This window comes from Labrus bergylta, chromosome 14, assembly GCF_963930695.1.
Source record: "Labrus bergylta chromosome 14, fLabBer1.1, whole genome shotgun sequence".
In the NCBI taxonomy this organism is placed as follows: domain Eukaryota; kingdom Metazoa; phylum Chordata; class Actinopteri; order Labriformes; family Labridae; genus Labrus; species Labrus bergylta.
Genome location: NC_089208.1, coordinates 13077074 through 13104858, shown reverse-complemented (window position 1 = coordinate 13104858; position 27785 = coordinate 13077074). Strand labels below are relative to the sequence as shown.

At 39.2% G+C, this 27785-nt stretch overlaps 2 protein-coding genes and 1 long non-coding RNA gene across 5 annotated transcripts; 1 reads left to right on the top strand and 2 right to left on the bottom strand.

Annotated features, from left to right (window-relative positions):
* Positions 1-1286: 1286 nt before the first annotated feature.
* On the top strand, positions 1287-14041 carry LOC109985342 (Golgi SNAP receptor complex member 1). 2 transcript variants are annotated; one of them, XM_020635643.3, is made up of 9 exons: positions 1287-1347; positions 2992-3103; positions 3304-3379; positions 3638-3745; positions 3885-3976; positions 6230-6304; positions 12890-12919; positions 13109-13191; positions 13527-14041. In XM_020635643.3, exons 1-9 carry the CDS (start codon positions 1305-1307, stop codon positions 13649-13651), a joined length of 744 nt encoding a protein of 247 aa, XP_020491299.1. In that variant the 5' UTR covers positions 1287-1304; the 3' UTR covers positions 13652-14041. The 2 variants fall into 2 exon arrangements, with proteins under 2 accessions (XP_020491299.1, XP_065819200.1); XM_065963128.1 differs by lacking the exon at positions 1287-1347 and adding an exon at positions 2200-2218.
* On the bottom strand, positions 14036-15960 carry LOC109985341 (trafficking regulator of GLUT4 1). Of its 2 annotated transcripts, XR_010668687.1 has the most exons (4): positions 15309-15960; positions 15039-15165; positions 14851-14950; positions 14036-14756 (listed from the first exon to the last, which is right to left on the bottom strand). XR_010668687.1 is itself a non-coding variant. In XM_020635642.3 (3 exons), exons 1-3 carry the CDS (start codon positions 15708-15710, stop codon positions 14937-14939), a joined length of 543 nt encoding a protein of 180 aa, XP_020491298.1. In that variant the 5' UTR covers positions 15711-15960; the 3' UTR covers positions 14036-14936. The 2 variants fall into 2 exon arrangements, 1 of the variants encoding a protein (XP_020491298.1); XM_020635642.3 differs by having other exon boundaries at positions 14036-14950.
* A 2244-nt stretch (positions 15961-18204) lies between these two features.
* On the bottom strand, positions 18205-25812 carry LOC109985224 (uncharacterized). Its single transcript, XR_002278014.3, has 2 exons — positions 25450-25812; positions 18205-18734 (listed from the first exon to the last, which is right to left on the bottom strand). It is a non-coding gene; the product is annotated as an uncharacterized lncRNA (long non-coding RNA).
* Positions 25813-27785: the final 1973 nt, after the last annotated feature.

The following is a 27785-nucleotide window of genomic DNA, read 5'->3' as shown; positions in this document are numbered from 1 at the left end:
TGTTTTCATGACCACCAATATTTAGAAAAAATAACACTGTACTGCGATGGATGGCTCTTGTCCAACTGATGGATCATTTTTCTGGAGCACGAGACAATAATGAATTTACTTTCTTGTTCTCCATTGGCCTGTCTAAAGCCTTTGACAATGTTGATCACAGTATTCTGATAAAAAAAACAAAAACCTTGAGCTCTATGGGATCAGAGGGGTCGATATACAGTTGCTCAGAAGCGATCTAATCACAAACAGTTTGTTTCTTGGCATGATGCAGAATCTCTAAGAAGTTAACATGTGGAGTACCTCAAGGATCTATCCATGGTCCCTTACTCTTCCTTATGTATGTTAATGATTTTTATTTAATCTTAAAAAATATTTTTATCCTCTGAAGGAACTAATATTTTACTATCTGACAAAGATTTTCATGATTTGTTCAACAAAACCAATGCTGACACTGTTGAATTCAGTAAAGTTCATCACTGGTTTTCTCAATGTGAAAAAAGCACTTAAATCCTCTAGTACCAAAGAACAAACATACAATTACCCTAGGTAAAGATGCTTCTAACATTGCTCTGGCTGTAGTCAATAAGTTTTTGGGTGTGCCCATTGATGACAAACTCATTTGGAAAAAGCTTATATATCATTCATCTCCAACAGATTCTACAAAAGTTTCATCAGTAGAGTAAGAGTACACTTATCCTTATCTCTCTTAATGTAATATAATCTTGACAAATTCTTGCAAGTTAAACCTTAAATATATTTTCACACCGCAGCAACAGGTTGTAAGAATACAAGAAAAGAAAAAAGAAAAAAAATAACAGCAACATTTTCTGCACCACTTCTCAGCTCAGACTCCTTATTCCAAAATCTCAAAATGCTTAATATTCATTAAATAAATCTGTTCCAGTTCTGCTTATTTGTGTTTCAACAAATGATTAATCTTCTTCCTAATAGTTTTTGCAACATGTTTCTGCCAAATTATCAAATTCACAGTTACCCTACTTGAATTTTGTCTGATCTTCACACATGTCTATCGTCTATGGCAATGGAATCAATAACCTGACTGTGTAAAAAGATATATTTATAATATAAAAAGTCTCAAAAAGCACATCATCAGTCTGAGCTAATACTTAATTTATAGATCACTCTTTGCTCACAAGTCTGACATTTGTGTATTCAGTCTTTCTTCAGTGACATAGTCAGACTGAGATTCTTTATTGTAACCCTTTTTATTGAAAACCGCTAGAGGCCGCTGTCACTCCAAAGACATTTCCGACAGTTATTTCTGCTTCACGGCTGATGACGACATGTCAACAACAAAAATGGCAACCAGCAGCGACTACTGGGAAGGTAAGTTACTTTTCAGCATAAATATAAAACGACTGCCAGCATGTGCACAGTTTGTTGTTTCTCAGTGATTCCGGTTAGAAACAGTTAACATTCTCTGAGATACATTTCCAAAATGTCTTCATATACGTGGAGACGACGTATGTTTCAGCTGCTAGCTAACCTGTTAGCTTTGTTGGTGGTCAAAGTCCAAACTAAAAAAAAGTTACCTGCAGTTGTCAACTTCTTACGGTCGTACCTTTTGTGCCTTTTGTATTCGCTTTACATTGTATTGAGTTAATCTATCGGTATGAACTGTTTAACTCTTTATTAAAGGTTTTTAGGGGGGAAATGCAACAATGCAGCAATCAGTTTATACAAAGTTTACAAATTCAAAAGTTAAACCAAAATAATTTGAATGTCTTATTGGATATCTTGCTTAAATTATGTTATTCAATTTAATTTATTTAAGTGTGTTAAGTTTTTGTGGTACAAATTGTACCAATGAAAGCACTGAGGCAGTAATCCTGGTTAGTATCATCCATGAACTCCATTTAAATGTCTGAGTCAAAGTTTCTACATCAGCCTTCCTCTTTTTTTTTTCTGATCATAACTCTTTTTTTAAAAACAAAACAAACTGATAATAGTTTACAGATTATGTTTGCAAAATGAATCACACATGTTGGAAGGCTCTTTTTAGAATCACATTTTCTATTCAAATCATGGATATGAAAACTTGGGGTAGTAATCAAAAAATAATTATTATTTCTAAACTAATTGCAGCTTTGGAAAATGAAATACTGCAGACATTAAAAAAGAAATATTAAAAAAATGTTATGCCTTTTTTTTTTAGAGAGACAGGACAGAGGATAGCGTTGGAAATCGGGGAGAGAGAGTGGGTCCTTTTTCTTTATTAGGTGCAATAAAGTGACAAACTGGTGATGTATAAATGAGGGACATGAAAAACAAACAGACATGGTCAGAACAACGACTCCAAAATACAGTAAATAATAAAACAAATAAAGACAGCAAAATACTAAGACATCAATAGACACACGTCATACTACGGACAGAAAAACTACAAAACTATATGAAATACGTAAGAAAGGATACAAAAAGTGAAAGAAGCAATAGAGAGAAGGTGCTTAGTAAAGGGGACTTGAGAGGTAGAAGAGAGTTGAGGAGTTGAGCAGTGTGTATGGTATGTGTTGAATATGTGGATGTTAAACAATGTTGTGGTGTGAGAGTTTGTGTAATGATTATGTTTTAGCGGACGTTGACTGCAGCCTGGGTTTTGGGTTTGGTTTGAGCGTTATTTGATTGGAGGGGAGGATGAATGGGTCCTGACATGTGGAAAAGGAGACATGGGTAGCGTTAGATTAAAAGTTAGGTACTTTTATTCTCGCTACAGGAGTGATGTCTACTGGGAAAACTCAGGGGTGGCTCATTGCATTTAAAGTGACACACACACTAAAACTGAGCGCTCTGAGAGAGCTGAGTTTACACAGGGTCACAAACCTCCTCTGGTACTTGATTCATGTTATATTTTGGCCACCGCACATATGTTTCATTTAGACTACAGGGGGACAGTTTTAAAAGGTGGAAAAGAGGTAAACTATGTCCTCTTTAAAACATCAGGTCTTAGTGTTTTCCTGTTTGTTTACTCAGATTTGCGTAAACAAGCTAGACAGCTGGAGAATGAGCTGGATCTCAAACTGGTCTCATTCAGTAAGCTGTGCACCAGCTACAGCAGCGGCAACCAGCGGACAAGAGACAGCAGGTCAGCAACAATTGTTGTATTGTGACTTTTACTGCACCTGGGTATAACATTAAAGCTCCATGTTTCTGATAATTGTGTCAGACTTGATCTGCATACTATAGTTCATGTTTTTCTGCCTGATGCTTAACTGTATAATAGTGTTTGACACAAGATAACATGAAAATGTATTTCAGCATCCTCTCCCTTTCATTCTTAATCAGGTCCGATGCTACTGGCTCTTGTCACAACAATATGCTTGTGGCCATGACTACTGAGCTGGAGCAGCTTTTGTCAAAAGTAAGACAAACAGAGCACACACACACATAACATCACAACATCTCGATTTCTCTCGCTGAGGATGAGGGTTGTTTTGACTGTGTCATTTTGGGGATTATATGCTTTGAGAATTGCTGTTCATTCTATACATAGGTTGCCTAGTCTGTTAGACTTGTTGCTTATACTTACTGTAATGCTAATTATTAATGTTTGCTTCAAAACTAAAATTCCTTTCACTTCCAATTTTAACTTAAATTATTAATAATGTCTTTCATGCAGCTTACAGCAGTCAATGATAAAATGGCCGAATACACAAACACTCCAGGATCTTCATCGCATAACGCAGCATTGATGCACACCTTACAGAGACACAGAGACATTTTACAGGTTGGTTTGAATACTCTCCTTGTTTCAAAAGAGACACTTCTTACACTTAAACACATTTGCTTTGTGAGCTCCCATTATCTCTTTCTGTCAGTAGAATCTTGTCTTGCTGACTTCTATTTTGTCATGCATTGTCCTGTAGGACTACACTCATGAGTTCCACAAGACCAAAACCAACTTCTTCAGCCTGCGGGAACGAGAAGACCTTCTTGGCTCTGTCCATAGAGACATTGAGTAAGCACATTCATACATCTCTTGGCAATAAAAAAAACATTGTGTAGTGTCAGCTGATGCAACATAAACCTCTTATGTGTTACTCTATTCACTATAAACTTGCAGTTTTCCCGTCTTTTTATATTTATTTAATAAACAAGAGCTGTATGACGAGGCATATGCAACTACACAGTCCAGTCTGCCTTAGAGAACCTTAGAGGCTGGTTTCATAGTCACCCTACTGACCATAGGGCTTTATATCGACTTGTTCTCCATCAAGTCCTTTACAGTCTCTTCATGCTGCTTATTTAACTGTTCCTCAATTTAACATTATATCCATTGAGGGTTAAGTATTAACTGCATCTGCATATTTGGGGCACAAGTCTTCTTATTGTGTAAAAGTGGAATTGAGATGCAATATAAATGCACACTGATTGTGCATTTTAATTCTGTTGTCTAAGCAGCAGATCACTATTAAAATATATTGAAGTTAACATGATAGAAGAAATCAGCACAAATCCACACTGTGTGTGACATGTTGGCATGTTTCCTTCTGAACTTATGAACTGGTCATTATGTGCTCTAAATTCAGTCCATTATTATGTTCGGAAAATATTTGGCAAGTAATGTTCAGAAATATCTTTGAAATTAAAATGAACAGGAAAAGGAAAATACGATATTAGAAATGATGTGTTTATCTTTAATGGAGTACTCTTTAGTAATTGCATTGATATTGACACTATTTCACAGCTGCAACTGTTGTTTATTATCATAATTATTTACTTATCTTTTTTATTTGTTTTCACACTTTTTTTTGCTTTTAAGTGTCTTGCTTTTCCAGTTTAAAATATATTTGGTTTAGTATCATATAAAAAAGAAGGACATCTTTATTTTGAACAGGCTGAAACTCAAGGATGAAATTTATCGAAGTAGTTGGCTATGTGTTTTCTGTCAATGATCAATCAATGAGTAGAATAATCTCTTCAGCTTTAGCGTTCATTCTTTCACTGTGGACTTGTGTTGTTATACTTAACCAGGAGGAGGCAGACTAGTCCAGGAGAATGCTGAACTCCCCCACCCTTTAATGGTCTCCATTCCCTCGATCATGTTTCATCCTCTAATAAGAAGCACCTCCTCTTATTAGCTAATCTCATTCTGCTCTCTGTCTCTCTCTCTCTCTCTCTCTCTCTCTCTGTCAGTATCTCTCTCTCCCTCCCTCTTTGTGTCTGTATCTCTTTCTTTCTCTGGGGATACTTTTCCTAAGTGCCTTCTACTGTAAATCAAACCGCAAGGCTTTCATTCAGCCAAAGCTGAGTGAGGGTGGTTACATCTGGGCGACCTGATGCAGAGAATTGCTTTATCAGGAGAGGAGATGAACAAAAGACCAGTCAGACAGAGTGTGTGTGTGAGAGAGGAAGAGACATTATCCTGATCTACTGTGTCTGTGACTGCTTACAAAAAGGACTAGAGTGAGCTCTAATTGTCTTCATAAAGAAGAGGGGTGTGGAGGAACGGAGAACAGGGGCGTCAGTATAGAACATAACTGATTAATTGATGATCAGTCCAAATAGGGAGGGAATGGTGTGAATAAGAGAGGGAGGACAGAGTAATAGGTTAAGCAGAGCTAGTTACTTAAAAAGCTTTAACACGCAGGAAGTAGATGGCATCAGTAACAGGAGGGAGTAAAAAAATGTTTTCACACATGTTGGTTTGATTAATGAAAATTGTGCAACTAAGGTGGGACCTTTTCTAAATTAAAAAAAAAAAATTAAGTCAAAAAACATCACTAAAACCTTATCCAATTTTGTGATTAGGAGGCCAGAAAGGTTTATACATTTTACAAATAGTTTTGCTGACCCAATTGATGGAAACATTATTGGCAGACACTTGGTTTTTATATTTGTCCAATAAAATCTAGGATGAATGATCAACACATTTCTATATCTTTTAGTTTGTTCATGCTAATTATGTGTAAACATGGTGCCATGATACATGCTTTAAATCTGAAGTGTGGAATTGTCATTGTTGTTATTGTTGTTGTCATCTCCATGGTGAAGCTTTGTCTTTCTCTGGTGGTCCAGTGGTGATGACGTTTCCTCGGTTTTATTCTAGCCAGGGACATTAGTTGCAGGTCATGACCTTCTCAGTTAAACTAACATCGTTCTTTGTCAAATTAAGACAAAAGTGACCCTAACACATTACATTTCCTCTGTCCCTCTCTGTTGGTCCTACTTGCCCATCATGGAGGTTTCTCACTTTTGCTTTCTTACTCAGGTCCTACAAGAGCAGCTCAGGAGTGAATAACAGACGGACTGAACTCTTCCTGAAGGAGCATGAGCATTTCAGAAAGTAAGAGAACAACTTGTTTTTAAGTAGCACTGGGAATTGATTTTTGGTTTTATTCATTTATTTATTTATTTATGTAAAGCCAAGAGCTATCACTGAAACCACTTCCTACTTCCAAAGTGGACCCACTTTGCTGTCCACTGCTACTTAAATTGACATTCTGAGTGTGAAGTTCATGCTCAATAATGTAGTTCCCTGAATAATCCCCACAATGGACTCAAAAAGAAACCATCGTTGCTGTGTATGCTGCTCTCCTAAGCCATGACATGCTGTAAATGGAACGACACGGGAGTGGAGGACAAAGCAACAGAGGCCGCTACACGTCGCTATAATTAGAATATTTGCCTGTATGTATTGCTACGTCCAATTTCAACAAAGGTGCAGAGAAGAATATACTGGAGAACAGAAAGCATAATGCAGCCGTTTATTGATGTACAGAGATCGTTGCAGTCGCACTCTATGCACCTTCACTGTGCACCAGTCACAGGGTATAAACGTCGTCCCACTTGCTGCGTTGTAACATCAGACTTGCTTTCTAAGGGGCTGGCAGGAGAAACTCCGTATAGATAAAACTACTGACTCTATCTTTAAACAGTGAACATACAAGATCTTAGTAAGTCTTTTATCAATAATAATATTGATATCAAATCTGATTGGAAACAATTAATCTAAGGAGAGCTGATGGCTTGAGCTTCATCTGACAGCTTCAAAATGGTGTGAATACATGGCCGTCATCCCCGGGCGGCGGGCCTCCAACCAGTAGGTAAAATAAAGTCATACTGTGTCAGAGAGCATTGCATCTTTATTTATTATACCTATCATTATAACTATTTGTTTGTGTGTATAAATTCAGACTCTTGTCATATCATTATTGTGAATGCTCACTTGACAATGAGTGAGCAGCCTCGTTTCCCATGGCTGTTATCAATGACACAGACTAAAAACGCAATTAGATCAACTTACACAACCAATCAGCTTCTACGCTCAGTAGCTAGTTATCAAATGCAATTTAAAAGACTTTTATCACATCATAATACATATATTTGACATGTCATAAGGCATAAACCAAAACATGCTGTGCCAGAGCAAATAAATAATGAGCTTACAGATTCTTCTGGTTCCCAGGCTAGACTGAGTGGGCAGTGTGGTGATGAGAAACTTGAAGATCGGAAATGTGCTACATGTGTGTGGTCGTGTGTACATGTTAACAGTCACGTCAGTGGTTTACTTGACATGTTATTAACCACATTTTCCTGTGGTAGATGGTTTGGGTGTTTTCTTTTCTCAAACATTCTCATGAAAAACCTGAAGAAGGGGACTTTAAAGACAAGAGAAAGTGAAATAGCATAAAAGAGGGAACAAAATGTTTCCATTCACTGACCACTTGTTGTCTGCTGTGGCGCTGATAGCCTAGGCCAGTGGGACTCAACAGGTCTAGCGGTCTAGCCTCAGTGCCCACCAACTACTCCTTCATGAAAAATCACAACCCAAATATCTGAGATTTTTCAACCAATCAGATTTATTTAATGAAAATAGTGCAGTTTGAACCTCTATGGTACAAAATGTGTCACAGATGAAAGAACCAGCACACATTTACGTCCCACTGAAAACAGCTCTGTGACCCATTTTTTGGGTCCCGATCCCACGACTTGAGAACCATTGGCCTCGGCCCTTGCGAATAGGCCGTGTGCCATATACAGAGGTTATAATCCTCCAAGCGGGCGGCCAAGGTTATCACCTGCGGCTCCTTTACCTCATGTCTCTCCCAGCTCTCTGAGAATGATGTAGGCTATCCTATCTAAATAAAGTCTAAAGCCCAAACATCAATCTTAAAAACATTTATGTCTGCTAATATAGAGTCTAAAAAGATCATTAAAGATTAACTAAATAGGGGCGCAGTGGTTAGTGCGCGCATCCCATATATGGAGGCTATAGTCCTCCAAGCGGGCGCCCCAGGTTCAAATCCGACCTGTGGCTCCTTTCCCGCATGTCATTCCCCACTCTCTCTCTCTCTCCCTGATTTCCTTCTCTATCCACTGTCCTATCTCTCCAACAAAGGCACAAAAAGCCAAAAAATAAATCTTAGGAAAAAAAAGATGAACTAAATATTGATTAAATATGTTCATGACACAGTGAAATAACAGCTGTGTAACCTAGGTAAGCTGAAACTTCTTATTTCCACAAGGACTCCATCCTGTTAGAACATCTTAGGTTTGTAATCTTATATTATTGATTTCATATAAATAAACATCAAAAGATGTTCTTCAAAGAAGAAGTTGCTTGTTTTTACACTTGTTTTGGTTATGATAGTGTCCGAGACTCTACATTTGACAAATCTCAGCGTCAGCTCACATTACTGCACGCAAATAATGTCTTACATGGTTACACTCAGGCTGCGGTCACACTGCAGCCAAAAGTGACCTGAATCTGATCTTTGTGTTTCTATGTTACTGAAATCTGACAGTGAGAAAAGCAAAAGTCACAGTCTGGTCTTTTTAAATGTGGGCCACTCTCAGTCGTGGATTCCCAAAGGAGTCTGATACAGGTTAACAATGAAATATAATCTCATTTTTGTGTGTATCATGTTTGCACACTGACTCAGAAACTTTTATCAGTCATCTTTCTTTTCGGAACAGGTTTGATTTTCTGCATTTTTTCGTATGCACCCCTGTGTGTCAAACATACAAACATGAAACATTTTTATATGTTTTTCATTTTATTGTTATCTGTCTGTTTTACACAGTGCACATCCTCTTTTAAGGTTAACTTTTGGTCCGTCCTATCTCTAAAATAAAGGCATACAGAGTCAGAATGAGAATGATGGATTCGAACCCAGGCCGGCCCGCTTGGAGGACTTTAGTGTCCGTACATGGGGCATGTGCAATAACTACTAGGCTTTCTGCGCCTCCACTGTGTACAGTTTTAAGAATAAGAAATCACGATTCAATTTGAACATTACTAGTTGCTATACAGACAATGATGTCAAACCGTTTTGCCTGAATTAAGTGACAAAATCAATAAACACAACAGAATAAAGGGAGGGGCAATGTTCTAATGATCAGGTTACGCCATAATATTCAGTTTCTATCACTCATTCTCGATATTTCTTTATACACTCTTTTTTGAGAAGCTCAGCAATAAAACTTTTATAATCATCAGCAGTGAGTCCAGGTTTGTAAAGTTATGACACATTCATACATAATGAATATACCTTTCAGGATTTCTTCCACTTAAACCGCCTTTTAAATCAGCAAAGTTTAGGACTATTGTCACAATGTCAACTATACAGTGCCTGTGTGTTTTCAGCTGTATTTAGTTGTATGTGTCATGCTTTACTTTACATCATATAACATGCTAATAATTGAATGCTAACTGTCCCAGACAAGTTTAATAAAGATAGTAGCAGTAACGTTGATCAACATTAATTATGATACAATACAGGGAACACAACAGAGATGTGTAAGAAGAATAACATCTTTGAGTTTATTTCCGTCATGAAGTTTCATTTGATATATCCCATATTTCATTGTTTTTCCATTATAGGATGTCATGTAACATCGGGTCCATGGTTTTTGTTCTGAGATTTCCTGAGAGAAAGAGATACGGTCACAAAGAGAAAACAGTCAAGAATCTTTTAGAGAACTGAACAGAGAAGTTGAATTGTGATACTCGTCTGTTTGTAAATAACACACACCGCTACAACCTCCAAACATCTGCTTGATCACATTCTAACTGTCAAATGAAACTCAGCCTTACATGAGTTAAAGTTAACATTGTTTCCTGAACTCAGGCCTCCAGCGTTGAACCCAGTCTTTGTGTTTGCAGCGTTGCCTACATTTATTTCAACTCCTCTTCCTCCTGTTGATTTTCAAAGAATGATACAAATGTCAAACAAAAAAAAAAAAAACAGATTGTAGTCCCGATCTCTAATCAGAAGTCATGAAAGCGTCAAAGCCACAAATGACACACTGCAGTTGTTACCTGAGCCAATGTTGCCTGCATTACCTTCAACTGCCATATCACTCACATTGCCAACACTTTAAGAGTTTCTTTATGAAATGGATGAAGAGAACACCTGACAGACTATTAATCACAGCTCAGTCGGTATGTTTGATTACAGCCCCACCTTGCTGTCACTCTGTCACAATACATCAATTCACTAGCCTGAATTCCTTAGTGGAGATTATTTTTATTTTGATCTCATTTAAAGGTGTTGTGGAACTTAAAGTATGGAGCGTCTTCCATGATGAACAATGAAAGGTGTTACACCTGTTCAGTAAGCCAGCAGCGGTGCAGACTCATTGTTCTTGGGGTTTAACAACTCACTGTCACTCCACACTTTGAGGTTTTAGACTGCACTCAATGTGGCGGACCCTTCAAACGAGTGCACAGACTGAGTGGAAGTGTGTAGGGAGTGGTGCTTACACACAGATACACACCCATACACTGCAGGGGAGGAGACAGAGCTGAACACGCCACAATAAACATGATCAATGCACAAATATGACCCAGGGTTATAACACTGTTCTCACAGATAATAACTATAGAAACATGTTGGGAATATCATATATCATATTTCATCCTTTGATACAGACAGTCCTCTGATTGACTTCATACTCCCAGTGCTCAGTTTAAAATGAAGAAAGAATACGATGTATCTCAGAACAATCTCTGGAAAGAAACAATACAACTTATAACTACTTTAGATATCTTTGATATTTAAGCCGGTGAGTCAGTTTGATCTTTGCTGAGGTCACAATATAAAAATAACATGTCTAAGAAAGGATCTCAGTTTTACAGGGGCTCAAGACCTTAGACAGTGATTTCCTGAGGACATAAAGATGATGAACACACACACACACACACATATATATATACTGTAAATCCGGGATCTTACTTCAGCTGATGGTAATGCACTTGCCCTAACCGGTAGATCTTGAGTTGTTCCCAACACTGGCTGTAATTGGTCCTGTTCTGAGAGATTGACATTATTTGTTCTAAATGGGAGCGGCTGTTACAACATTGACTTTGTACCAACATGTGGAAACTGAATACAAATACTCAAATAAACTGTCCAATCTACAGAAAGTAAATCTGCTAAAACAATCATTATATTATCGATACTTTGAGGTTCTTAGTTCCTAAAATGTGATATTTATTTGTCTCTGCTATGATGTTTACATTTTGGGTTAATGACCTTATATTGTGTATATATATATATGGATATCCACATATTGGAAGTTGTGACATGTTTTTTTCACTGTTTTCTATAATTTTATTGGACACAATGAAATTGATTAATCTAGAATTTTCTGTCAATTTCAGTTTAAGAAATGATAACTACTTAAACATTCAAAGTCAGGAGAAGTCTTGTTTTTAATACTTTTCTAAATATTTGGCTGTGTTGTATTTGTGTAGTGGCAGTCGGGCCAAATTCAAAATCAAAGTGCTTCTCAAATGTGTTTCATACAGTCAGCCATAACAAGCCAGATGTGCTTCCTTTTAAAATGACCCTTCTGTGGCAAATTAAACTTTCCACCCGTTTCACCAAATTGTTATTGTTGTCAACCAAAGTTTAAAAATAAAAAAAAGTCATTTAAACATGCAACACCTCAAAAGGTTGATGTTTTGAAGTGGATGTACTAATTTGTTATGATCTTTTTCTTTGGTGGGCTTTGTTTTTTACTTGATTATTCTGCTGAGTGAGTTAATTTTTACCTTTTGAAGTACTGTTCAGAAGTGAGGCCTAATACTGTTATGGACATCTGTAGATCATGTCGTATATTTGAATTAACCATGAACTGTTTCAATAACCATCAAGTCAAGTCGATGACTGACTTAAGTCGACCACTACAGAGTTTTTTTTTTTTTTGTTGAAGTTTGTTTTAGTTAACCAATTAAAGAGAAAAACAACATCAACAAAAGTAACAAGTTGCTTGCATTGTGGACTCGGCCAGTTAAAGGAGAAAAGAAAGAAAAAAGCAGAGGATGGCAGTGCATAGATGGTGGGAGAGGTTGACAAATAGATGGAGGAAGTATAAAGCTCAGTATTGATTTTTGGTCTCCAGTGGAGTCGGCCAGGATGCACGCTGCTGCCCTTTTAGGCTCTGTAGCTCAACGCCTCATTTTTCTGTGCGTCACTTTTCTCAGCAGCTTACAGCAGCCGATGTTAACCATGTACAGCCTCATTGTCCTCCATCTGTGTGTCTGTTTGTTTATATGCTGCTAAAAAAAAAGTTAAAAGCGTGCACCAGGATGCATGTATGTTAACAATTCTGTAGGTTCCACATGTTTGACTAATCAGATCCTGATCATCCTCCATTAAGCAGCACTTCTCACAGGAAGTGCTGCTTTTATGATAATAGACCCAAAGAGCTGCGTGGTTTCCCTGTGTGCTGTAGTATCACTTCATGACTCTTATACACTGTGTGTTTGAAATTAAAAATGAAGTGATGAATGCTGATTTCTGTGCAGTAAAATGTTCATAGAACGTTAGAAAATCTTAAAGGAATGAATCTTTGCAGCAGACATTCTGAAAGAGGACGTTTTAGTTGTTTTGACTTTTCTCTCTTCTCTTTATGTTCACAGCTCAGACAGTCTTATTGACAATGCAATAAGGTAACTATTACTCCGTTCACCCTCCTCCTCTCTTCTTTCACTCTCACACTCACACACACACACACACACACACACACACACTCACTCACAAGGACACACATCATGAGCAAAAACAGCACGTTCAAGTCTTTTAGCCAGCTATATGCATCCTCTCCTGCCACTAATCCCTCATGGTTTCTCATCCTCCAGTATCGCCATGGCTACCAAAGAGAACATCACATTTCAGCGTGGGATGTTGAAGTCCATTCAAACCAGGGTCACAACTTTGGCCAGTATCCTTTTATCATTTGAATCATTTTCGGTCTATCTTTCTCCTCACATGACTTTCTTTTGTTTCTCTTTGTTGAAATTAAGATTAAAGTTTGGCTGATGCAGAACATTTGTGTTACATCTTTGTAGAGCCAATTACTGTGAGTGTGGACATGGATCAGGAATAACATCACTCACAGGGAGAGTTGGTGTGACTGACAGCAGACTGAAGCATTAGGCTGCATTTTATATGTATTTCACCAACTGCTTTCTCTTCTGTCTCTTACTCACTGCATGGAAGGGAAACCCGCCTCGGATCTTAATTATTTTTCCTTCACCACACCCTCCCGCCCCTCAGATCGTTTCCCCACCATCAACAGCCTCATCCAGAAAATCAATTTGCGCAAGAGGCGGGACTCTTTAATTCTAGGCGGGGTGATTGGCGTCTGCACCATCCTGCTGTTGCTCTACACTTTCCACTGACTTGATGGTCAGAATAAAAGACTTTCTTTCAGAACACATTTATTGTAACTCTGAACAATGGTTGCAGGACTTTAAAATGTTTTTCTTCCTCCTATGTTGATTTATTATCTGTAAGGAAGTTGAAAGTATAAAAATAAAATCAAAAATATATAATCAGAGCTTTTTAAAACAGATTACTAATTTCAAGTAAAAGGGTTTCAGCTATCAGACTGAGGAGTTTATTTATTTTCAGAATTATGAACATTTCCAACTTGTAATTTTACATGGCTGTTTGTATCCTGTCGTTGAAACTGTGTATAAATGTATGATATTTTACTACTGTTCTGTTGTACTGTTGATGTTCTTTACGGTAGGTGTCTGATAAAATAAAGGTAAACGGCTCACTTTGAAGTTGGTCATGCTCATTCAAGTTTATTTCAGACAGACATGCAGAACTATGGCACTGTAAACCAGTCATACAGTATAAATATAGAAACATCAACATCAGAATGCCAGAACAGTGCATATAGGTGGAACAGTCCCAGTCAAATCTTGCAGTATATCGTGATGAGGTGAATAGATCCAGGCAGTTCAGCCGCTTCAGTTTTATCATAGTTAGCACGCAAAGCAAGATATCACACTATGACTGCAGTTCGGGCATTGATTTGATGAAATGCACATGAGATTTAAACTTGATGTAAACAGTGTATGAAATGAGTTAATGAATCTTCTCTGGTCCCAAAAGAAGAATCAGTCTGTACTTTGTTGCAAAAGTTCAATCAAAAGGAGGCAGGCAGTTGCGACATTACAGACTAAAGATGCACTGATTCATTTTGTATTATTTATACTGTTTTTTGATAATGATGATAGCATTCATCGTCTTCCTCTTATCTAATGCATATGCACAATAAGTGCCATCCAAATCTCTGTACAGGAGTTTACTTCAGTGCAACACTAGTTTTAACACTTCAAACTTTCTCCCCAGGTTGTGTTGTCTGATGATCTGACACCACAGCTGATGAATTCTTCATCTTTTATCCATTGTTCCTGAGTTGTGGGATGAGTGTTGTCCAGAAAAAAAAAAAAGAGAAACAGCCTGGAAATTCTTTCCTTTTCTTTCTTTGGTCTGTAGCAGAAAAAAAAACAATATGTTGTGTGTCAGTGTCTTGTCAGTTTGTTTTCAGATATTTACATTTTGTGCTTGTCATCTTCAAAATGACATTTTTTTCCTCATCTCTCTTCTGTGCAAATTGGTGATCAGATGATGTTTAAGGAGCCTGTTGTGCGACTCCTTCCATCACTTAGATCACTGCTGGATCTCTGAGAAAGAAAAGACAAGTTAAGATTTACACCTGCACACAGAGGTTTGTGAGTGACGATGTGATTGCTTTTGTGTCTCTCTTCATACCTATTGTTAACACTATGAAGATGGTGACAGCCACACCCAGCAGCATTGCTAGACAGCTGAGCAGCATGGACAGGCGCCTGTACTTCCTTGCTCCTTCAATGTCTCCTGTTAGGAAAACAGACCTGGACTGATAGGAGAGAATGAGGTGATCAAGAATTAACTTTTATGAAAAAGACCTTTACTGTTTGAAAAGAACAACAACTGCAATTAACATATCCCCATGCATTCTAAACACAGAAGATGAACGCTGTAAAGAAGAATAACACTTACCACATGTGCATACCACAAGGCACAGATGTTGAGCGGCAAAGCAGGGCAAAAACAGGACAACACTGCGAGCCAGATGTAACCCCGGGGTGTGTACCCGGGTGGCAACGGTGAGTGCCGCGGACCCAAGCTGAGCCGGGACGAGGACTTGGGTGGGGCCGTAAGATGCCCGATGGAGCCCGACTTTAGCGGTGATCTGTGTCCGTTCTGGTCTGAGTCCAGGGAGCGGACGCTGCCTCTGATGGTGAGCGAGAAGGAGTCGGACGGCTTGATGTTAGTCTGTCCAGTGGGCTCGTTGATCGTGGTGCTCAGCAGCTTCTCCGTGTCCTGGAAGTCGGTGGGGTTTGAAACTTCCCTCTCGCCGAGGGCGCTTTTCCCGAAGGCAGCATCAGTGTTGATAGCCATCACTGAAAGATAAGAAATCTCCAAGTGCTATTGTGTGTCTGCACGAGCCGCTTCCCTGTGGATGGAGCTGCTGAGAAGTCCTCCTTCAGATGTTCTCCATGGGGGGATCATTAGATTAAATATTATGAATTCAGAAAGCCTAATTCCTTCAAGGCAACCTATTTAATTAAGCAGTCTAACTCCATCAAAATGTCTTATTGATGAGCGAGATGTTATTGATGTCTGAGTCCCTCTTTGCGTTCAGTTAGCGTTGAGCTTCCGGACGCACGCCTTGCCTTTTACCCCCCACCCCACCCCCACACACACCCCCTATGTGAGGTATTACCGCATCCCTTAGATCTCCATAGCACATCCCCAGTGTGCGAGACCTACTTATGCAGCAGACAGTCGTGTGAGAAAGCAAAAAAACAACAATTAAACCCCTTTTAGAGTGAACACGCTCGGTGCGTAAAAGCTTTCCATTTGCGCGCGGGCATCAGCTGGATCAGCATGTAGGACACCGCATGGGGTGTGATGAGGGCGAGACAGAGGGGAAGAAAGGGGTACGGTGGACATTAAAAACACAAGCCTTTCAACAGATGCACGCCCTGCTGACTCAGGCTCTCCAGTAAAATCAGATGCTGCCAGATTAACAAGAAACTCAGTCATCGACTCCCTCGTCCTTTAAAGTTGTTTCGCATCCAATTATATATAATGAATATGAACAACAATAAGTTAAAGTTAGCCTGCGCATCAACTTACATTTATCATTTATTCTCTGTTGCCAATAGCTTTCGCATGATGCTTAATTAAGCAGATCTACTTTTACTGGAATGAAATACAACCAGGTTAGACGTGTTGCCTCTGCTACAGGTGACATTATTTTAACAGCACTTTGTTGGCATTGGTTAAACACTTTACAATACATCTTTCTATAAAATAACTTCCTTGAGTAATTTCTGATATTTTCAAGAAAGTTTTGTATGATGGTTGTGTATGTCCAGGTTGATCACAGTTCATATCAAAATCAACCTTTCAGTGAATTTCTGTTCAATTCAAAGGGGCTTTACGTACACTTCAGACATGCCTTTGTTTGATGTGTCTGTATTTGATTTTATGTGACTGTCTGTAACATATCTGTTCATTCTTTATTAGGAAGCACTTTGTGACGTCTGTCCTTGAAAGGTGTTATATAAATAAACTTATTTACTTACTTGATAAGGGAAACATATGTTTACATTTCTCAAAAGTAAGAAAAAACTTGCAAAAAAATAAAGTGTAGCAGCCCCACTCTGACATCTCTGCTCTAATGCATGTCCACAGGTCCTGTTTGTGCATGCGTGTGAAACCGAAGCATGTCTCTTAAATAACAGATTGTTAACCAGAATTTCCCCTCGGGATTAATAAAGTATTTAAAACAGTCTAAATCAAAACAACAGAGAAGGATTTATAGACTACAATAATTTATGTTTAATTAATTATGACATGTCATTCTTATGACAGTCTTTCATTTCTGTATGTGCAGTATGTTTGATAAGAACAGTGCAAACAGGCACACCTTCTCTTTCCAGCTGACTTTATAATATAGATTTAGATAAACATCTTAACACAGCCTCCTTTCAGTATTTTCATGCATTATTCAAATTAATAACAGAAAGCCATATTTTGTGAATATACTTTTAACAAAGCCTATTAATAAACCAATCCTAATTCATGATTGGATTCCAATCAGCTGAGATTTTACCCCACCCTGTTTAATAAGAAGACCTCAGCCATCTTTCAACCTTTGTCTTACTAGGATTATCACCCCATCTAGTGGTCATTATTGGAAAACTGTACAAATCTCTGAAGTTTGAGTTTTAACAGTGAAGCAACAGTCAAAAAACGTACAGATATCTTTCCTCTGATTTACCTACCAATGTAAAAATACTTTAGTAAGAATACAATCAAATTTTATTTTCTTTAAACTGAAACCTACAAAGTTCATTCATATCTGTGAAGAAAAGTGCTGAATACTCTTTTCATCGACTCTAAAAATCAGGTTTATATCCGGACAAGTCAGAATTTAAAGTATTTAATTTGACTAAAGTGATGACTGGGTAAAATAATTGTTTGACTGAAATAGGAACCCAAAACGTTTTCCTGAAGTTTGTCATTACTGAAGAAATCACTTCAAACAGTTGTTCAGGCTCTGAAGATCTGACATTGGGTTTGTGATTTTGTCCTCCCTCTGGTTTCATCTTTCATGTAACTACATTCTGACTGTAGTTGTACAGTCCTGACTGAATGGTAGCTGGTTGAATTGTTGATGTGGTTATTAGACTCCCAGAGAACAAAGACTGTGAAGTCATTGCATATCTGAGGCCATTTGACTTCAAAAGAGCATTTACTCTGCTCTTTCTTGTTCGCCATTAATGGAATCACCAGAGACTTCAGAGTTAAAAGAAGAGAGACATACATATTTTGTGTGCCTCTCTGTGTATGTGTTATTTTTGAAGGGAAGAAAGGGGGGGGCTTCAGTATTGGTATGTCTTTTATTTCCCATAGGGTACACAACAATAACAAAAAGTACAAGACATGTTTTATTTCTTTATTGAAGGACCAGAAAAACACCATTAAGAAGGTTTTTAAAGAGAGAACTCAACAATATGTGCGACCACAAACTGAAAGTGACACATCAAATGCATAAATATAAACAATGGTTGTTCAAATCTTGCATGTCAAATCTGACTCCGGAGTGAGTGGAAAACTTCCTCAGTCTTCTTCCCACCAACATCTCCCACCACCCCCCATCCCCCCATCCGCTTCCTCTTCTTGAGTCGTCCGGCGCAGGGCAGACCAGAGCAGTTCTTCAGCTGGCAGCTTTAGCATGTGTACAGGAACATAAAGCTTGCCAGTGAAGAACTGCTGTGTGTCAGCCATTAGGGGCCTTGGAGGGTGAGGGGCTGCTGGGAGTCAGCCAGAGAGGGTTAGGGTTTGAAACCTGTGGCCCAGGAAACGGCCAGGCCTTCTACTTCATTTCGCCTGCTTTAGGTGCTCAAATTCCTGCAGAGAAAGAGGAAAATATGGTTAAACTTCCTCCTCTAAACTCAATGCTCCAGTAGCGTGGGTATGAGCTGGCCTGCAGCCAGTCACACACGTACAGTAAGTGGGTGCAGTCAAGCCTGTGTGTGCGTGATCAGCTGTGAGTAAGTGGGTGAAATGAGCTGATGTGTAAAAATGACTGTGGAGATGAACACAGGATCATGTGTCAGTTAACCAGGAGCGGGTACATGCATCCGCCTCTGAATGTTACACAGTGCCAGCAAGAATTTCTTAGATATTCTTTTAGTTAAAAAAAAGGATCACAGACTAGCCTGTGGAAAACTACACAACGTATTTTTGTCAGTTACCGTGGTTACAAAGCATGTGTAAGGGTATGACGAAGAGGAGCCGACATGGTAGCGAGCATCTTAGGATCCTCCAGAAGTCCAACTCCTACTTCTATTTGAAACCTTGATCAATCAAATAAATGTTCAGGTGTTTTCCAGATAAAAAAGAAAAAAAAAAGAAAATGGCTATCTTTAACTTAATCACAGCTATCGGTTGTATTTCACAGCGAACCAAATCAGCACCATGACTTCCTCTCACACGTGTCTTACTGTTAAAAAACCAACACAGATTTTAAACAGATATTTTTCAAAAAGATTTTGATAAATAAATAAACATTCACTGATAATTGTCTGTAAAATTGTGAGGTTAAACTTGCTTGTAGTTTGCAAACTGACCGCTTAGTAACTAACAAGTGAAAATCATATTGAATCAATACAATCATGTGGTGATGTTAATGTATTTTATGGATAAGCTCCACGTCTTTGGATGTCGATGTGGAACATGTGCTGCACATTCCTGCAGTATGGGAGAACCAGAATAATCTAAGGTATTTCTGTGTCTGGTAGCTTGTGGCCTTTGCGAAGCAGGGGAAGGTTGGGTCAGACTCAACCAAACTTAAAACCCGACAGACACCGATGCAGTGAGAAATGATTTTGTCTCACACTTAACTTTGATTTACTGCAACCTTAAAGTAACCTCAATCAATATAGAAAATACACCATGATTTCTATCCTTCTCCCAACAAATGTACCTGCATGACAAATGTCTGACTCTTTAGAAAGATGAGTCAGTATGCAGACAGCATGTTTGGACTTGTGACTGATTTAAAAAAAAATATATATATAACCTGTATTTTACCAGGGAAATATTCTAGTTGAGGTACAAGATCTTTTTCAAGAGAATCCTGACCAACCTTTCCACTGCAAAAAGCACCCATCCTGAAAACCACTGCGCATATCTTTTAAAAACCACTGAGAAATGTTGTTTGCTGGGCCTGATTTACACTTCAAATTAAATCAAAGGATCATTCACTCCCTCTGGCTTCACTTCTTTCAGAACTGTGTTAGTTTGACATTTTTTCATACTTTACACTACATGTGTATTTATTTAGTTGTTGTCCAGCAGACCAGGAACAGCTATGAAGTAGCTTATAACTGAGTCAGGTTAGTTTAAATGAAACACAATTTAATATCTATAGGGTTATCTTTATTTGTCTGCTAACTATGATATAATATTAAGCCTTTTAAAATCAAAATGGTGGTTTATGGAGGAAGCACTTTAAGGCCACAGAGGACTTGGGATTGTTTCAGTACTGCTTTTGGCCACTTGGAAACAAGAATTTACAGTAAATCAGAGGCCTCTGTGTGCAGGGCTGCAGGGTGGTGCAGCTACATGCTCATGTCAGTATGCTAACATGCTGATAAAGGCAGGTAAGTTTACTGTCACTGTGTCATAGTTTTGGTTGCTATTTTGAGCGGATAGGTGCATTCACAGTGAACTGTGAGTCCCTGACTGTGGACAAAAGAGTTAAGAGTTGAAAACTGGTCATTTTTCATTGTCAATTGTAGTCATCTGTGTTATTATCTGTTATTTCCTATAAAAAGTAATACAAATGTAATCAGAGTGAAGTAAATAAATGCGGACAAATGTGAAAAGATAAAGCTTTCTCTTCTTCAGAGAGAAAAAAAGAACCAGTCGTCTAGTTGTTGTCTTTTCCAGTAAATACACAGTTTTGTGTTTTATGGGAGAAAACTACCCAGTGTAAGCAAATAAATACTGTAAACACTGTATGCACAAACATTAGTGTCTGAATTAAGACGCCATGTGCTCCCTGTCTCAGCCATGTTGGGCTTACGTTAGAGTGCTCAGAGGACATTTTTGTTGTAACAAGTCACAAGAAAGTATTAGTTCTGCAATTCAAGTAAACTGTTTGGTTACTTTTTCCATTAAAGTAAACCACTACTAGAGAAAGGCTGTATTTCCCTTCCCCCCACCTCCACTTAAAAAAAAGGGAGGAGAAAAGAAAATCTGCTTCTGCACTGATTCTGCTTCTTGTCAGGTGGCTGTGTACGCAGCGGAGGGTAGACCTACAATTGTGTCAGTGTGTGCGCGTATAGCTAGCTAATTTAACTATCGGGATGGCAGCAAGGAATACTTTGTGGAAATATCCCCATTTTGTTGAATATTTGGGCAAAAGGGACAAAAACATCATTGTTATATTGTTTTAATAGAAACAGCTGTGCCTAATATTGTCCGCCTCTGCCCACAGCACATAACGCAGCAATGTAATGTATTACCTTTGCTGGTAGTACTCTTGTAACGTAACGAGATATTTTGAAAGTAACGTTACCCAACACTGATCTCAGCTAACCATGTCTTCATGCTAATGCTCGCTAAATAAAACATAAAAACAGAGGCTGTTGGGAAAGACAATTAAAAATACTAAAAAGTGAGTTCATTAAGGTAAGCTCTTGTTGGAAGAAGATCGTCAAGCAGCGTTATCAAGTGAACCACCACCCCCCTCCCCAACACAGGCCTGCTGACACTCCCCTGACAGTGTTAGCCTGAATACAGTCAGGCAGTGGGACGTACAGTACAAGTCCTCGGGCCACACACTGGACCACTGACAGTCATAACTGTTAACTATGGCAGCCACAACCTCAAACTGAAACTGAATCAGTTATTTGTTCCATAGCGTGACGGTCCCCCCACAAGCAGTGTCTCTGTATCTTTCTGTTCACAATGATGGGTAGTGTTGAACCGCCCGACTTTAGTTTGTTGTGCTACTCTTTTCCATCTCTCTACTTCTTCTTATTATTATTATTTTGGTGTCTTTTCTGACTCGTCTGTCCTCTCCACCCTCTTTCTTGGTCTCAGATCAGACTGTCCTGCATTCCTGACATTCCTGCTGCATATGTTAGAAATTCCATCCAGCTGCTGTGGGCTCGCAAAGTCTCTTCAACTCCTTTTTTTTTTTTTTAACCATCCCTCTATCCTTCACCCTTCTTCTCCCTATCTACTCTACATCTACATCTGGTCTGCACTGTATGAGACGGATGTAGCTTCATTGACAAGGTCTCTCTCTGCTTTTTCTCTTTTACCGCACCTTAAACTGTACCTGCACATCCGTCCGTCTGTCTAGGTCTTATCCGACAGCGCCACATGACAGCCATTGTGGAAGGCCTTGAGACAGGCTTTTATTCAACAGAGTATAAAGAGATAACACACACAGTCTAACCCACAAAAGACTGTGCTTATCTGTGGCTGTGGACGTGCATTCTCTGCCACAGCAGGGAGGATAAGAAAGAGGAAAGACACACTAGAGTCTAACCAGCAGGATGTGCGTGTCAGAGAGAAATAGGAACGTTGATGTGTCAACAGGAGGGTGTGAATGAAGCACGCACAATGCATAGAGGGATCACTGACATTTTTTTGTCCTTTGGAAGTGTGGCTTATTGAGCCTTAAGTTCAAGTGTTGAAAAGTGTGCATGAAAGTGTGCATTTCAAAAGTTATCAAGGAGTTGTTTCTATATCACATTTAGAATAAGAAATATTTTTGACACTAACTAAAATGCAGGTAACAGCAAGTAAGCCAATCTATTCACCGTTGTAATTCAATAACTTGTATGTCATCAAAAGAAAATAAACTTTTCTTTGCAGCTCAAAACAGGATCATACACAGCAGGTTGCGCTGTGTTGCTTTCACAGATGTTTACCAGCTGCAACTGGAAACTGTTAGAGAGTGATAAAGAAGACTTGATTTCAGGCTATTTGTATGTTTCACAACAATTACAAAAGGGCTTGAACGTAGCTGCTGCTAACTTTAGCTTAGATCCTAGCCTTTGGTAATCGTCTTTTTAGGCTGGCCTTCAGTTGTCATTGTTCATGAGGGTTTTAACCGAGCTAAATTAAGGGTACATTTTTCTCCTTTGGCTTTCAAAGAAATCAGTGCTCCTTTGTTTCGTAGTGATTAGTAGTCATTGTATTTTATGTTAGCGTTTAACAGTGTCTGCACTGATTGAAAATGGCTTGTTATCTTAATTTCTCGTCTTCCACTAAAGATGTGTACAAGGTAAGGTATTAGTGAGTCTGCTACGTTGTGAACAGTTCTCTAAGCGTCTTTGTGTTGAATACATTCACAACTCCAAGCAGCAATTTGAAATAGAAATTGATTCTGTTGGAAATGTCACAGTTAATAAGCTAGCCAGCTCATTAGCTAGCCAGCTAGCTCTCTACGTCAGTTCGCCAAATGCGATGTCGGGGAACAAGCAGCACACTTCTGTTTTGAATGGTCCTCTCGAATTTGAACTTTTCGTGTTAGAGGTCATGCTGAAGTTTTAGAATACCACATGCGCTGATAAGATTCCTCAATTATCAATCTGACCTTCAAGACTAAAATTAAAAAGGCAAATCTGTTAATTAATGTCTTGAAACGACAGAGCTGGCGGCTGTCATGCTACAGCTACAGCTACGCGAGTGGAAACGCATTATAATTAGAGTGTTATCCATCTACTACATATATCAATTCAGGTGCATTCCTCTGCTGTGGGTGTGGCCCAGTGGGAGAGAGTTTACTGCCCCAGATTGTCTGTAATACAGACCGATCATTTTAGACTGGGAATGGGGACAAAAGCAGGGGATGGGCGGTGGCTTTGGTAACACACTGTTCATAGAGGAGAGAGAGTCTCTTCTTCTGCTCTGCTGCTCGCTGTTCTTTAAAGGCTATTTGACTTTAACCCTCAGATCCCTTCACATGAAGTTGCTTTTCTTACTAAGTGGAGTAGCTGAATGCCATTCTGGATTCATCCTGGGAGATGTCAATGTGCTGCCAGAGGCCTGAAAGCCTGTCCTCAAGCAGTCTGTGGCATTTTGATGAAAAAAAAGACTGTATTTTCTCTTTCTAAATGAATCTACATAACACATCCCTTCTTGCCCCATCCTCCTCCAAAAGCACACGCAATAGGATCGAAGGGTGTTGCCCAGTTGAGCAAGATGGCTTCACTTCTGCAAATAAATGCATTAAACAGCACAGAAGAGGTCAGTGAGAACAACATAAGTACACATGTTGCTTTTGAGCTGACACCCTGTCATTGCCATGTGATCCTCATTGACAGGGTGGCTTATGTCACGCTCTGGGTTGCAATGGCACAAATGCAGCTCGTGACACAGCCTTTTGCACATTCCTACCGTCGCATTGAACTCTGGCTGTACAATTATGTAAGACGTGCCCCATCGATGTAACATACACCACAGTAAGCTTCCCCCCTGACCCTTTATCCCAGATAAAAACTAATTATGCGTTATTCCTTTTTCAACGCTGTCTTTTAAGTGTTAAAGACTGAAGAATAGCCTATAAAAGAGATCAAATCTGGACAGGGAGACCTAAATTATTTGTTACGTCACCTGCTTCAGGAATGTGTTACGTGTTCTCCAAACCTCTACAGTCTTTTTTTTTCCCTTTCATAAACTCCTCTTTAACTTGATATAAGAAATACCACATGACTGCCAGAGTCACTGCATTTCTGAGGAATGACTCGGCCATAGTTATCTTCGCCTGTCCCCTACTTAAGCACAGGCTTCTTCCTTGGCCTATAATGTACTCACCGCATTTTAAAAGGCCTGTGAATGCAGACACTTTTTAGGTTTGGATTATATAAATGCAGACCTATATTCGCAACTGCATCAACTTGCTATACAATTCACCATTTGACAGTTTAGAGCTTAGAGAACAAAATTGTTTCTCTAAAGTTTCCAGATATTGTAATGTGGGAGTCAAGGCTCAAAATAGGTTGGAATTTAACTTAAAAACAAAACTCTCAATATTTAAACACTCATATCATGCTGTCTGTGCATATTTGCTGTTTTTTTGGCCCCCTTAAGTATTAACCTTCACATAATTCTGACTTTTTAGCCCATTTTGTTCAGCCCTTAAGCTGCAATCAGCCATTGCATGTGCAAAATTATCCATGCGGCACTTTAAAAAAAAAAAAAGCCCTTTGCCCACAATTTGACTGTCAATCACCTAAATGTTAATCAAATGTTTGCAGGGGCTTGGTTGATTGTGATCAAAGGTCTAGAGTGCTCATAATTCTTCTGGGCCTGTACAAGATGATCTGAATGACTTACAGACAGGCCTTCAACCAGAACTCCTATAAGATCTGTTCCAGATTTGTCCGACAATCTAACGACGACAAATTGTGCAGGAGGCAGAAATCAGACCTACAGAGGTGAATTTTACTTGAAAAAACTCGTGGTAAAACCGTTTCCCTGTTACATTTTCAACGCAAACTGGGTCATCAAGCCGCCACAGGCTAAATCAGGCTGACATGCACAAGCATTACACCAGCAGAGACACACAGACAGCCTCACAGACAGTCACACGCCCCACCTTGCCCACCGGCCGGGTCGCTCCTGCTCCTCCGATCGGTCCGGCAGAGTTCAGGGTGCCTCGCCCACTGCTCGGCAGAGTCCCGGACCGTCAGCAGGGTGTGTCGATGCCTGTTAGTATTCTTCACATCCGCCATGTAAAAACTCAACTATCTGGTGGAAAATCGACTTTTCGGAGCAGCAGTGGTGTTGCGTAGACGTGGTGGTGGAGTAGGCTACGCAACGCAGGACTTCAGACCCTTTTACACAAGTCCTGCTCCAGTCCTCTCTCTCTCTCTCTCTCTCTCAATCTGTATTTCTCTCTCTCTCTCTCTCTCTCTCTCTCCCCCTCTCTCTCTCTCACACACACACACATACACGTACAACCAAGACACACACCCGGCTTCTCACTCCGATCAGCTGGCAGCGTCATGACGTATCAGCCACGAGAAGCGGACGTCAGAATCTGCACGGACCTGACGTGCACACGCATGTTCTACTGCACTGTTAATATAAACATGTATAAATATGTATGTATATATGTAGTCTATATAAGTATATATATGGCCTATATTATACATATTTGTATTTATTTACTTGTGTATGTAAATGTATTTTTTACATAGACGTAGCCTCAGCGAGATTGAAAAAACATTCTACAATTGTTTTTGAATAGCAGTGTCTGTGTAAGGCTTGGAGGCTTTGGTTTTTAGTTATACACCACGAGCCTGCATATGACCTCAACAGATACCAGAAGGTCAGGATTTACTTATTCTCCTTTCCCTAACGCACAGGCACTCACACATTGAGGACTAGAAGGACCAACCCCTGTCTGTCTGTCTGTCTGTCTATCTGTCTGTCTGTCTGTCTGTCTCTTTCTCTCTCTGTCTCTCTCTCTCTCTGCCTCTCTCTCTTGAGTACCTGGGCTTGTCACTGTGCAGCTTTCAGGTTTGTGCACATTGAGGAGCTACTTCCTCAACTGTCATCTGACACACTGGGAGCACACTCAGCAAATCCTCACAACGCTTCTCCTTCCTCTGCCTTTTTTTAGGCCAACAGCATGCATGAGTACAAGTAGATTTACTGTGACCTATAGACGTTGAGGATATGATGCTCTTTCTATGTTAATATAGCCAATATCACTTTTGCAGTTGCTCATAATTGGTTATCTTCTGTAACCCTTGCTGCCTACTGATACAGTGATCATTAGACAACATTATTGACCATACTCACACAGCTGCCATTTTCCTGTGATGTCATGCTATGGGGGGAAGCTTAAATGCTATAAAATTGTCGTAGCCTATCATTTTAGTAGAGTGTTGGGTAACTGAAACACAATGCACAGCAACGTCTGAAGGAAGATGAGTTTGATAACTGGTTAGCGTTCAGTCACTTGCAGTATAGCCTACTAATACTAGGGTATGGCTAATAGTTTCTGCTATAGTTGGATAGTGTTACAATGCTAAAGCACTGAACTCGGATGTCCCAGTTGGGAATGACATCACACCCGAGTTAACTGTGATCCAATTACGAGTTGGCAACAAGTCAAACAGACGCCTCCAGGAGTACCTTTTCTTTGTTAGCTTATAATGCCTGGCGATAAAAACACACTACGTGATAGTTTGCAGAAGCAAAGTAACATGACAACATGTCCACAGATATAACTTTCATAAATATGTGTGATCAATGAATAACACTAAAACAAGACTAAGTTGCCAATAAACAATATAGTGTACAGCTTCAACTTTACTGTAGATGCACATAGCAGCCTGTTGGATTTTAGCTCGAGCTACCAAAGTTCAGAGTTTCCAGGGGGCGTTTCTGATGATGTATCAGACGGGCAACTCAGAATTTCAGACTACCAAGATCAAGAAAAACGCATTAATTTACTCCAAAACATTGAATTTACTAGGAAGTGGCTAAATACTAACGCTAGCTGTTGATTAACGGACGTTTTCAAATATCTTGTTTTACTTTGAACTGCCGCTCCATGTCCCTCCAGATTTTCAATATCAAATTAATTGTTTGTTGGTAATTCACCAGGAATCCATTAAATGATGATTTATCAGGTATTTAACAGTAGTTCGACATTATGGCAGATTTTTCCCACCCTGCGTGTTGTAGAGGACTTGTGATTTTTAAATAATTTAAGTGTCCAAAGTAAGACAACGAAAGTCCTAAATCATCGTGAGTTGTTTTTGATTTGAAGATTCCAGCATACTTACTGCAACTATCTGTTTGCTATTCATGACTTGCAAGTCCATTAGAACAAGACGTGAGCATAGGTATGTTTCACAACACATAAAAAACCCTCAGCCAATCATATGACCTAGAACAGTTTAAAATGAATTGTGGTTG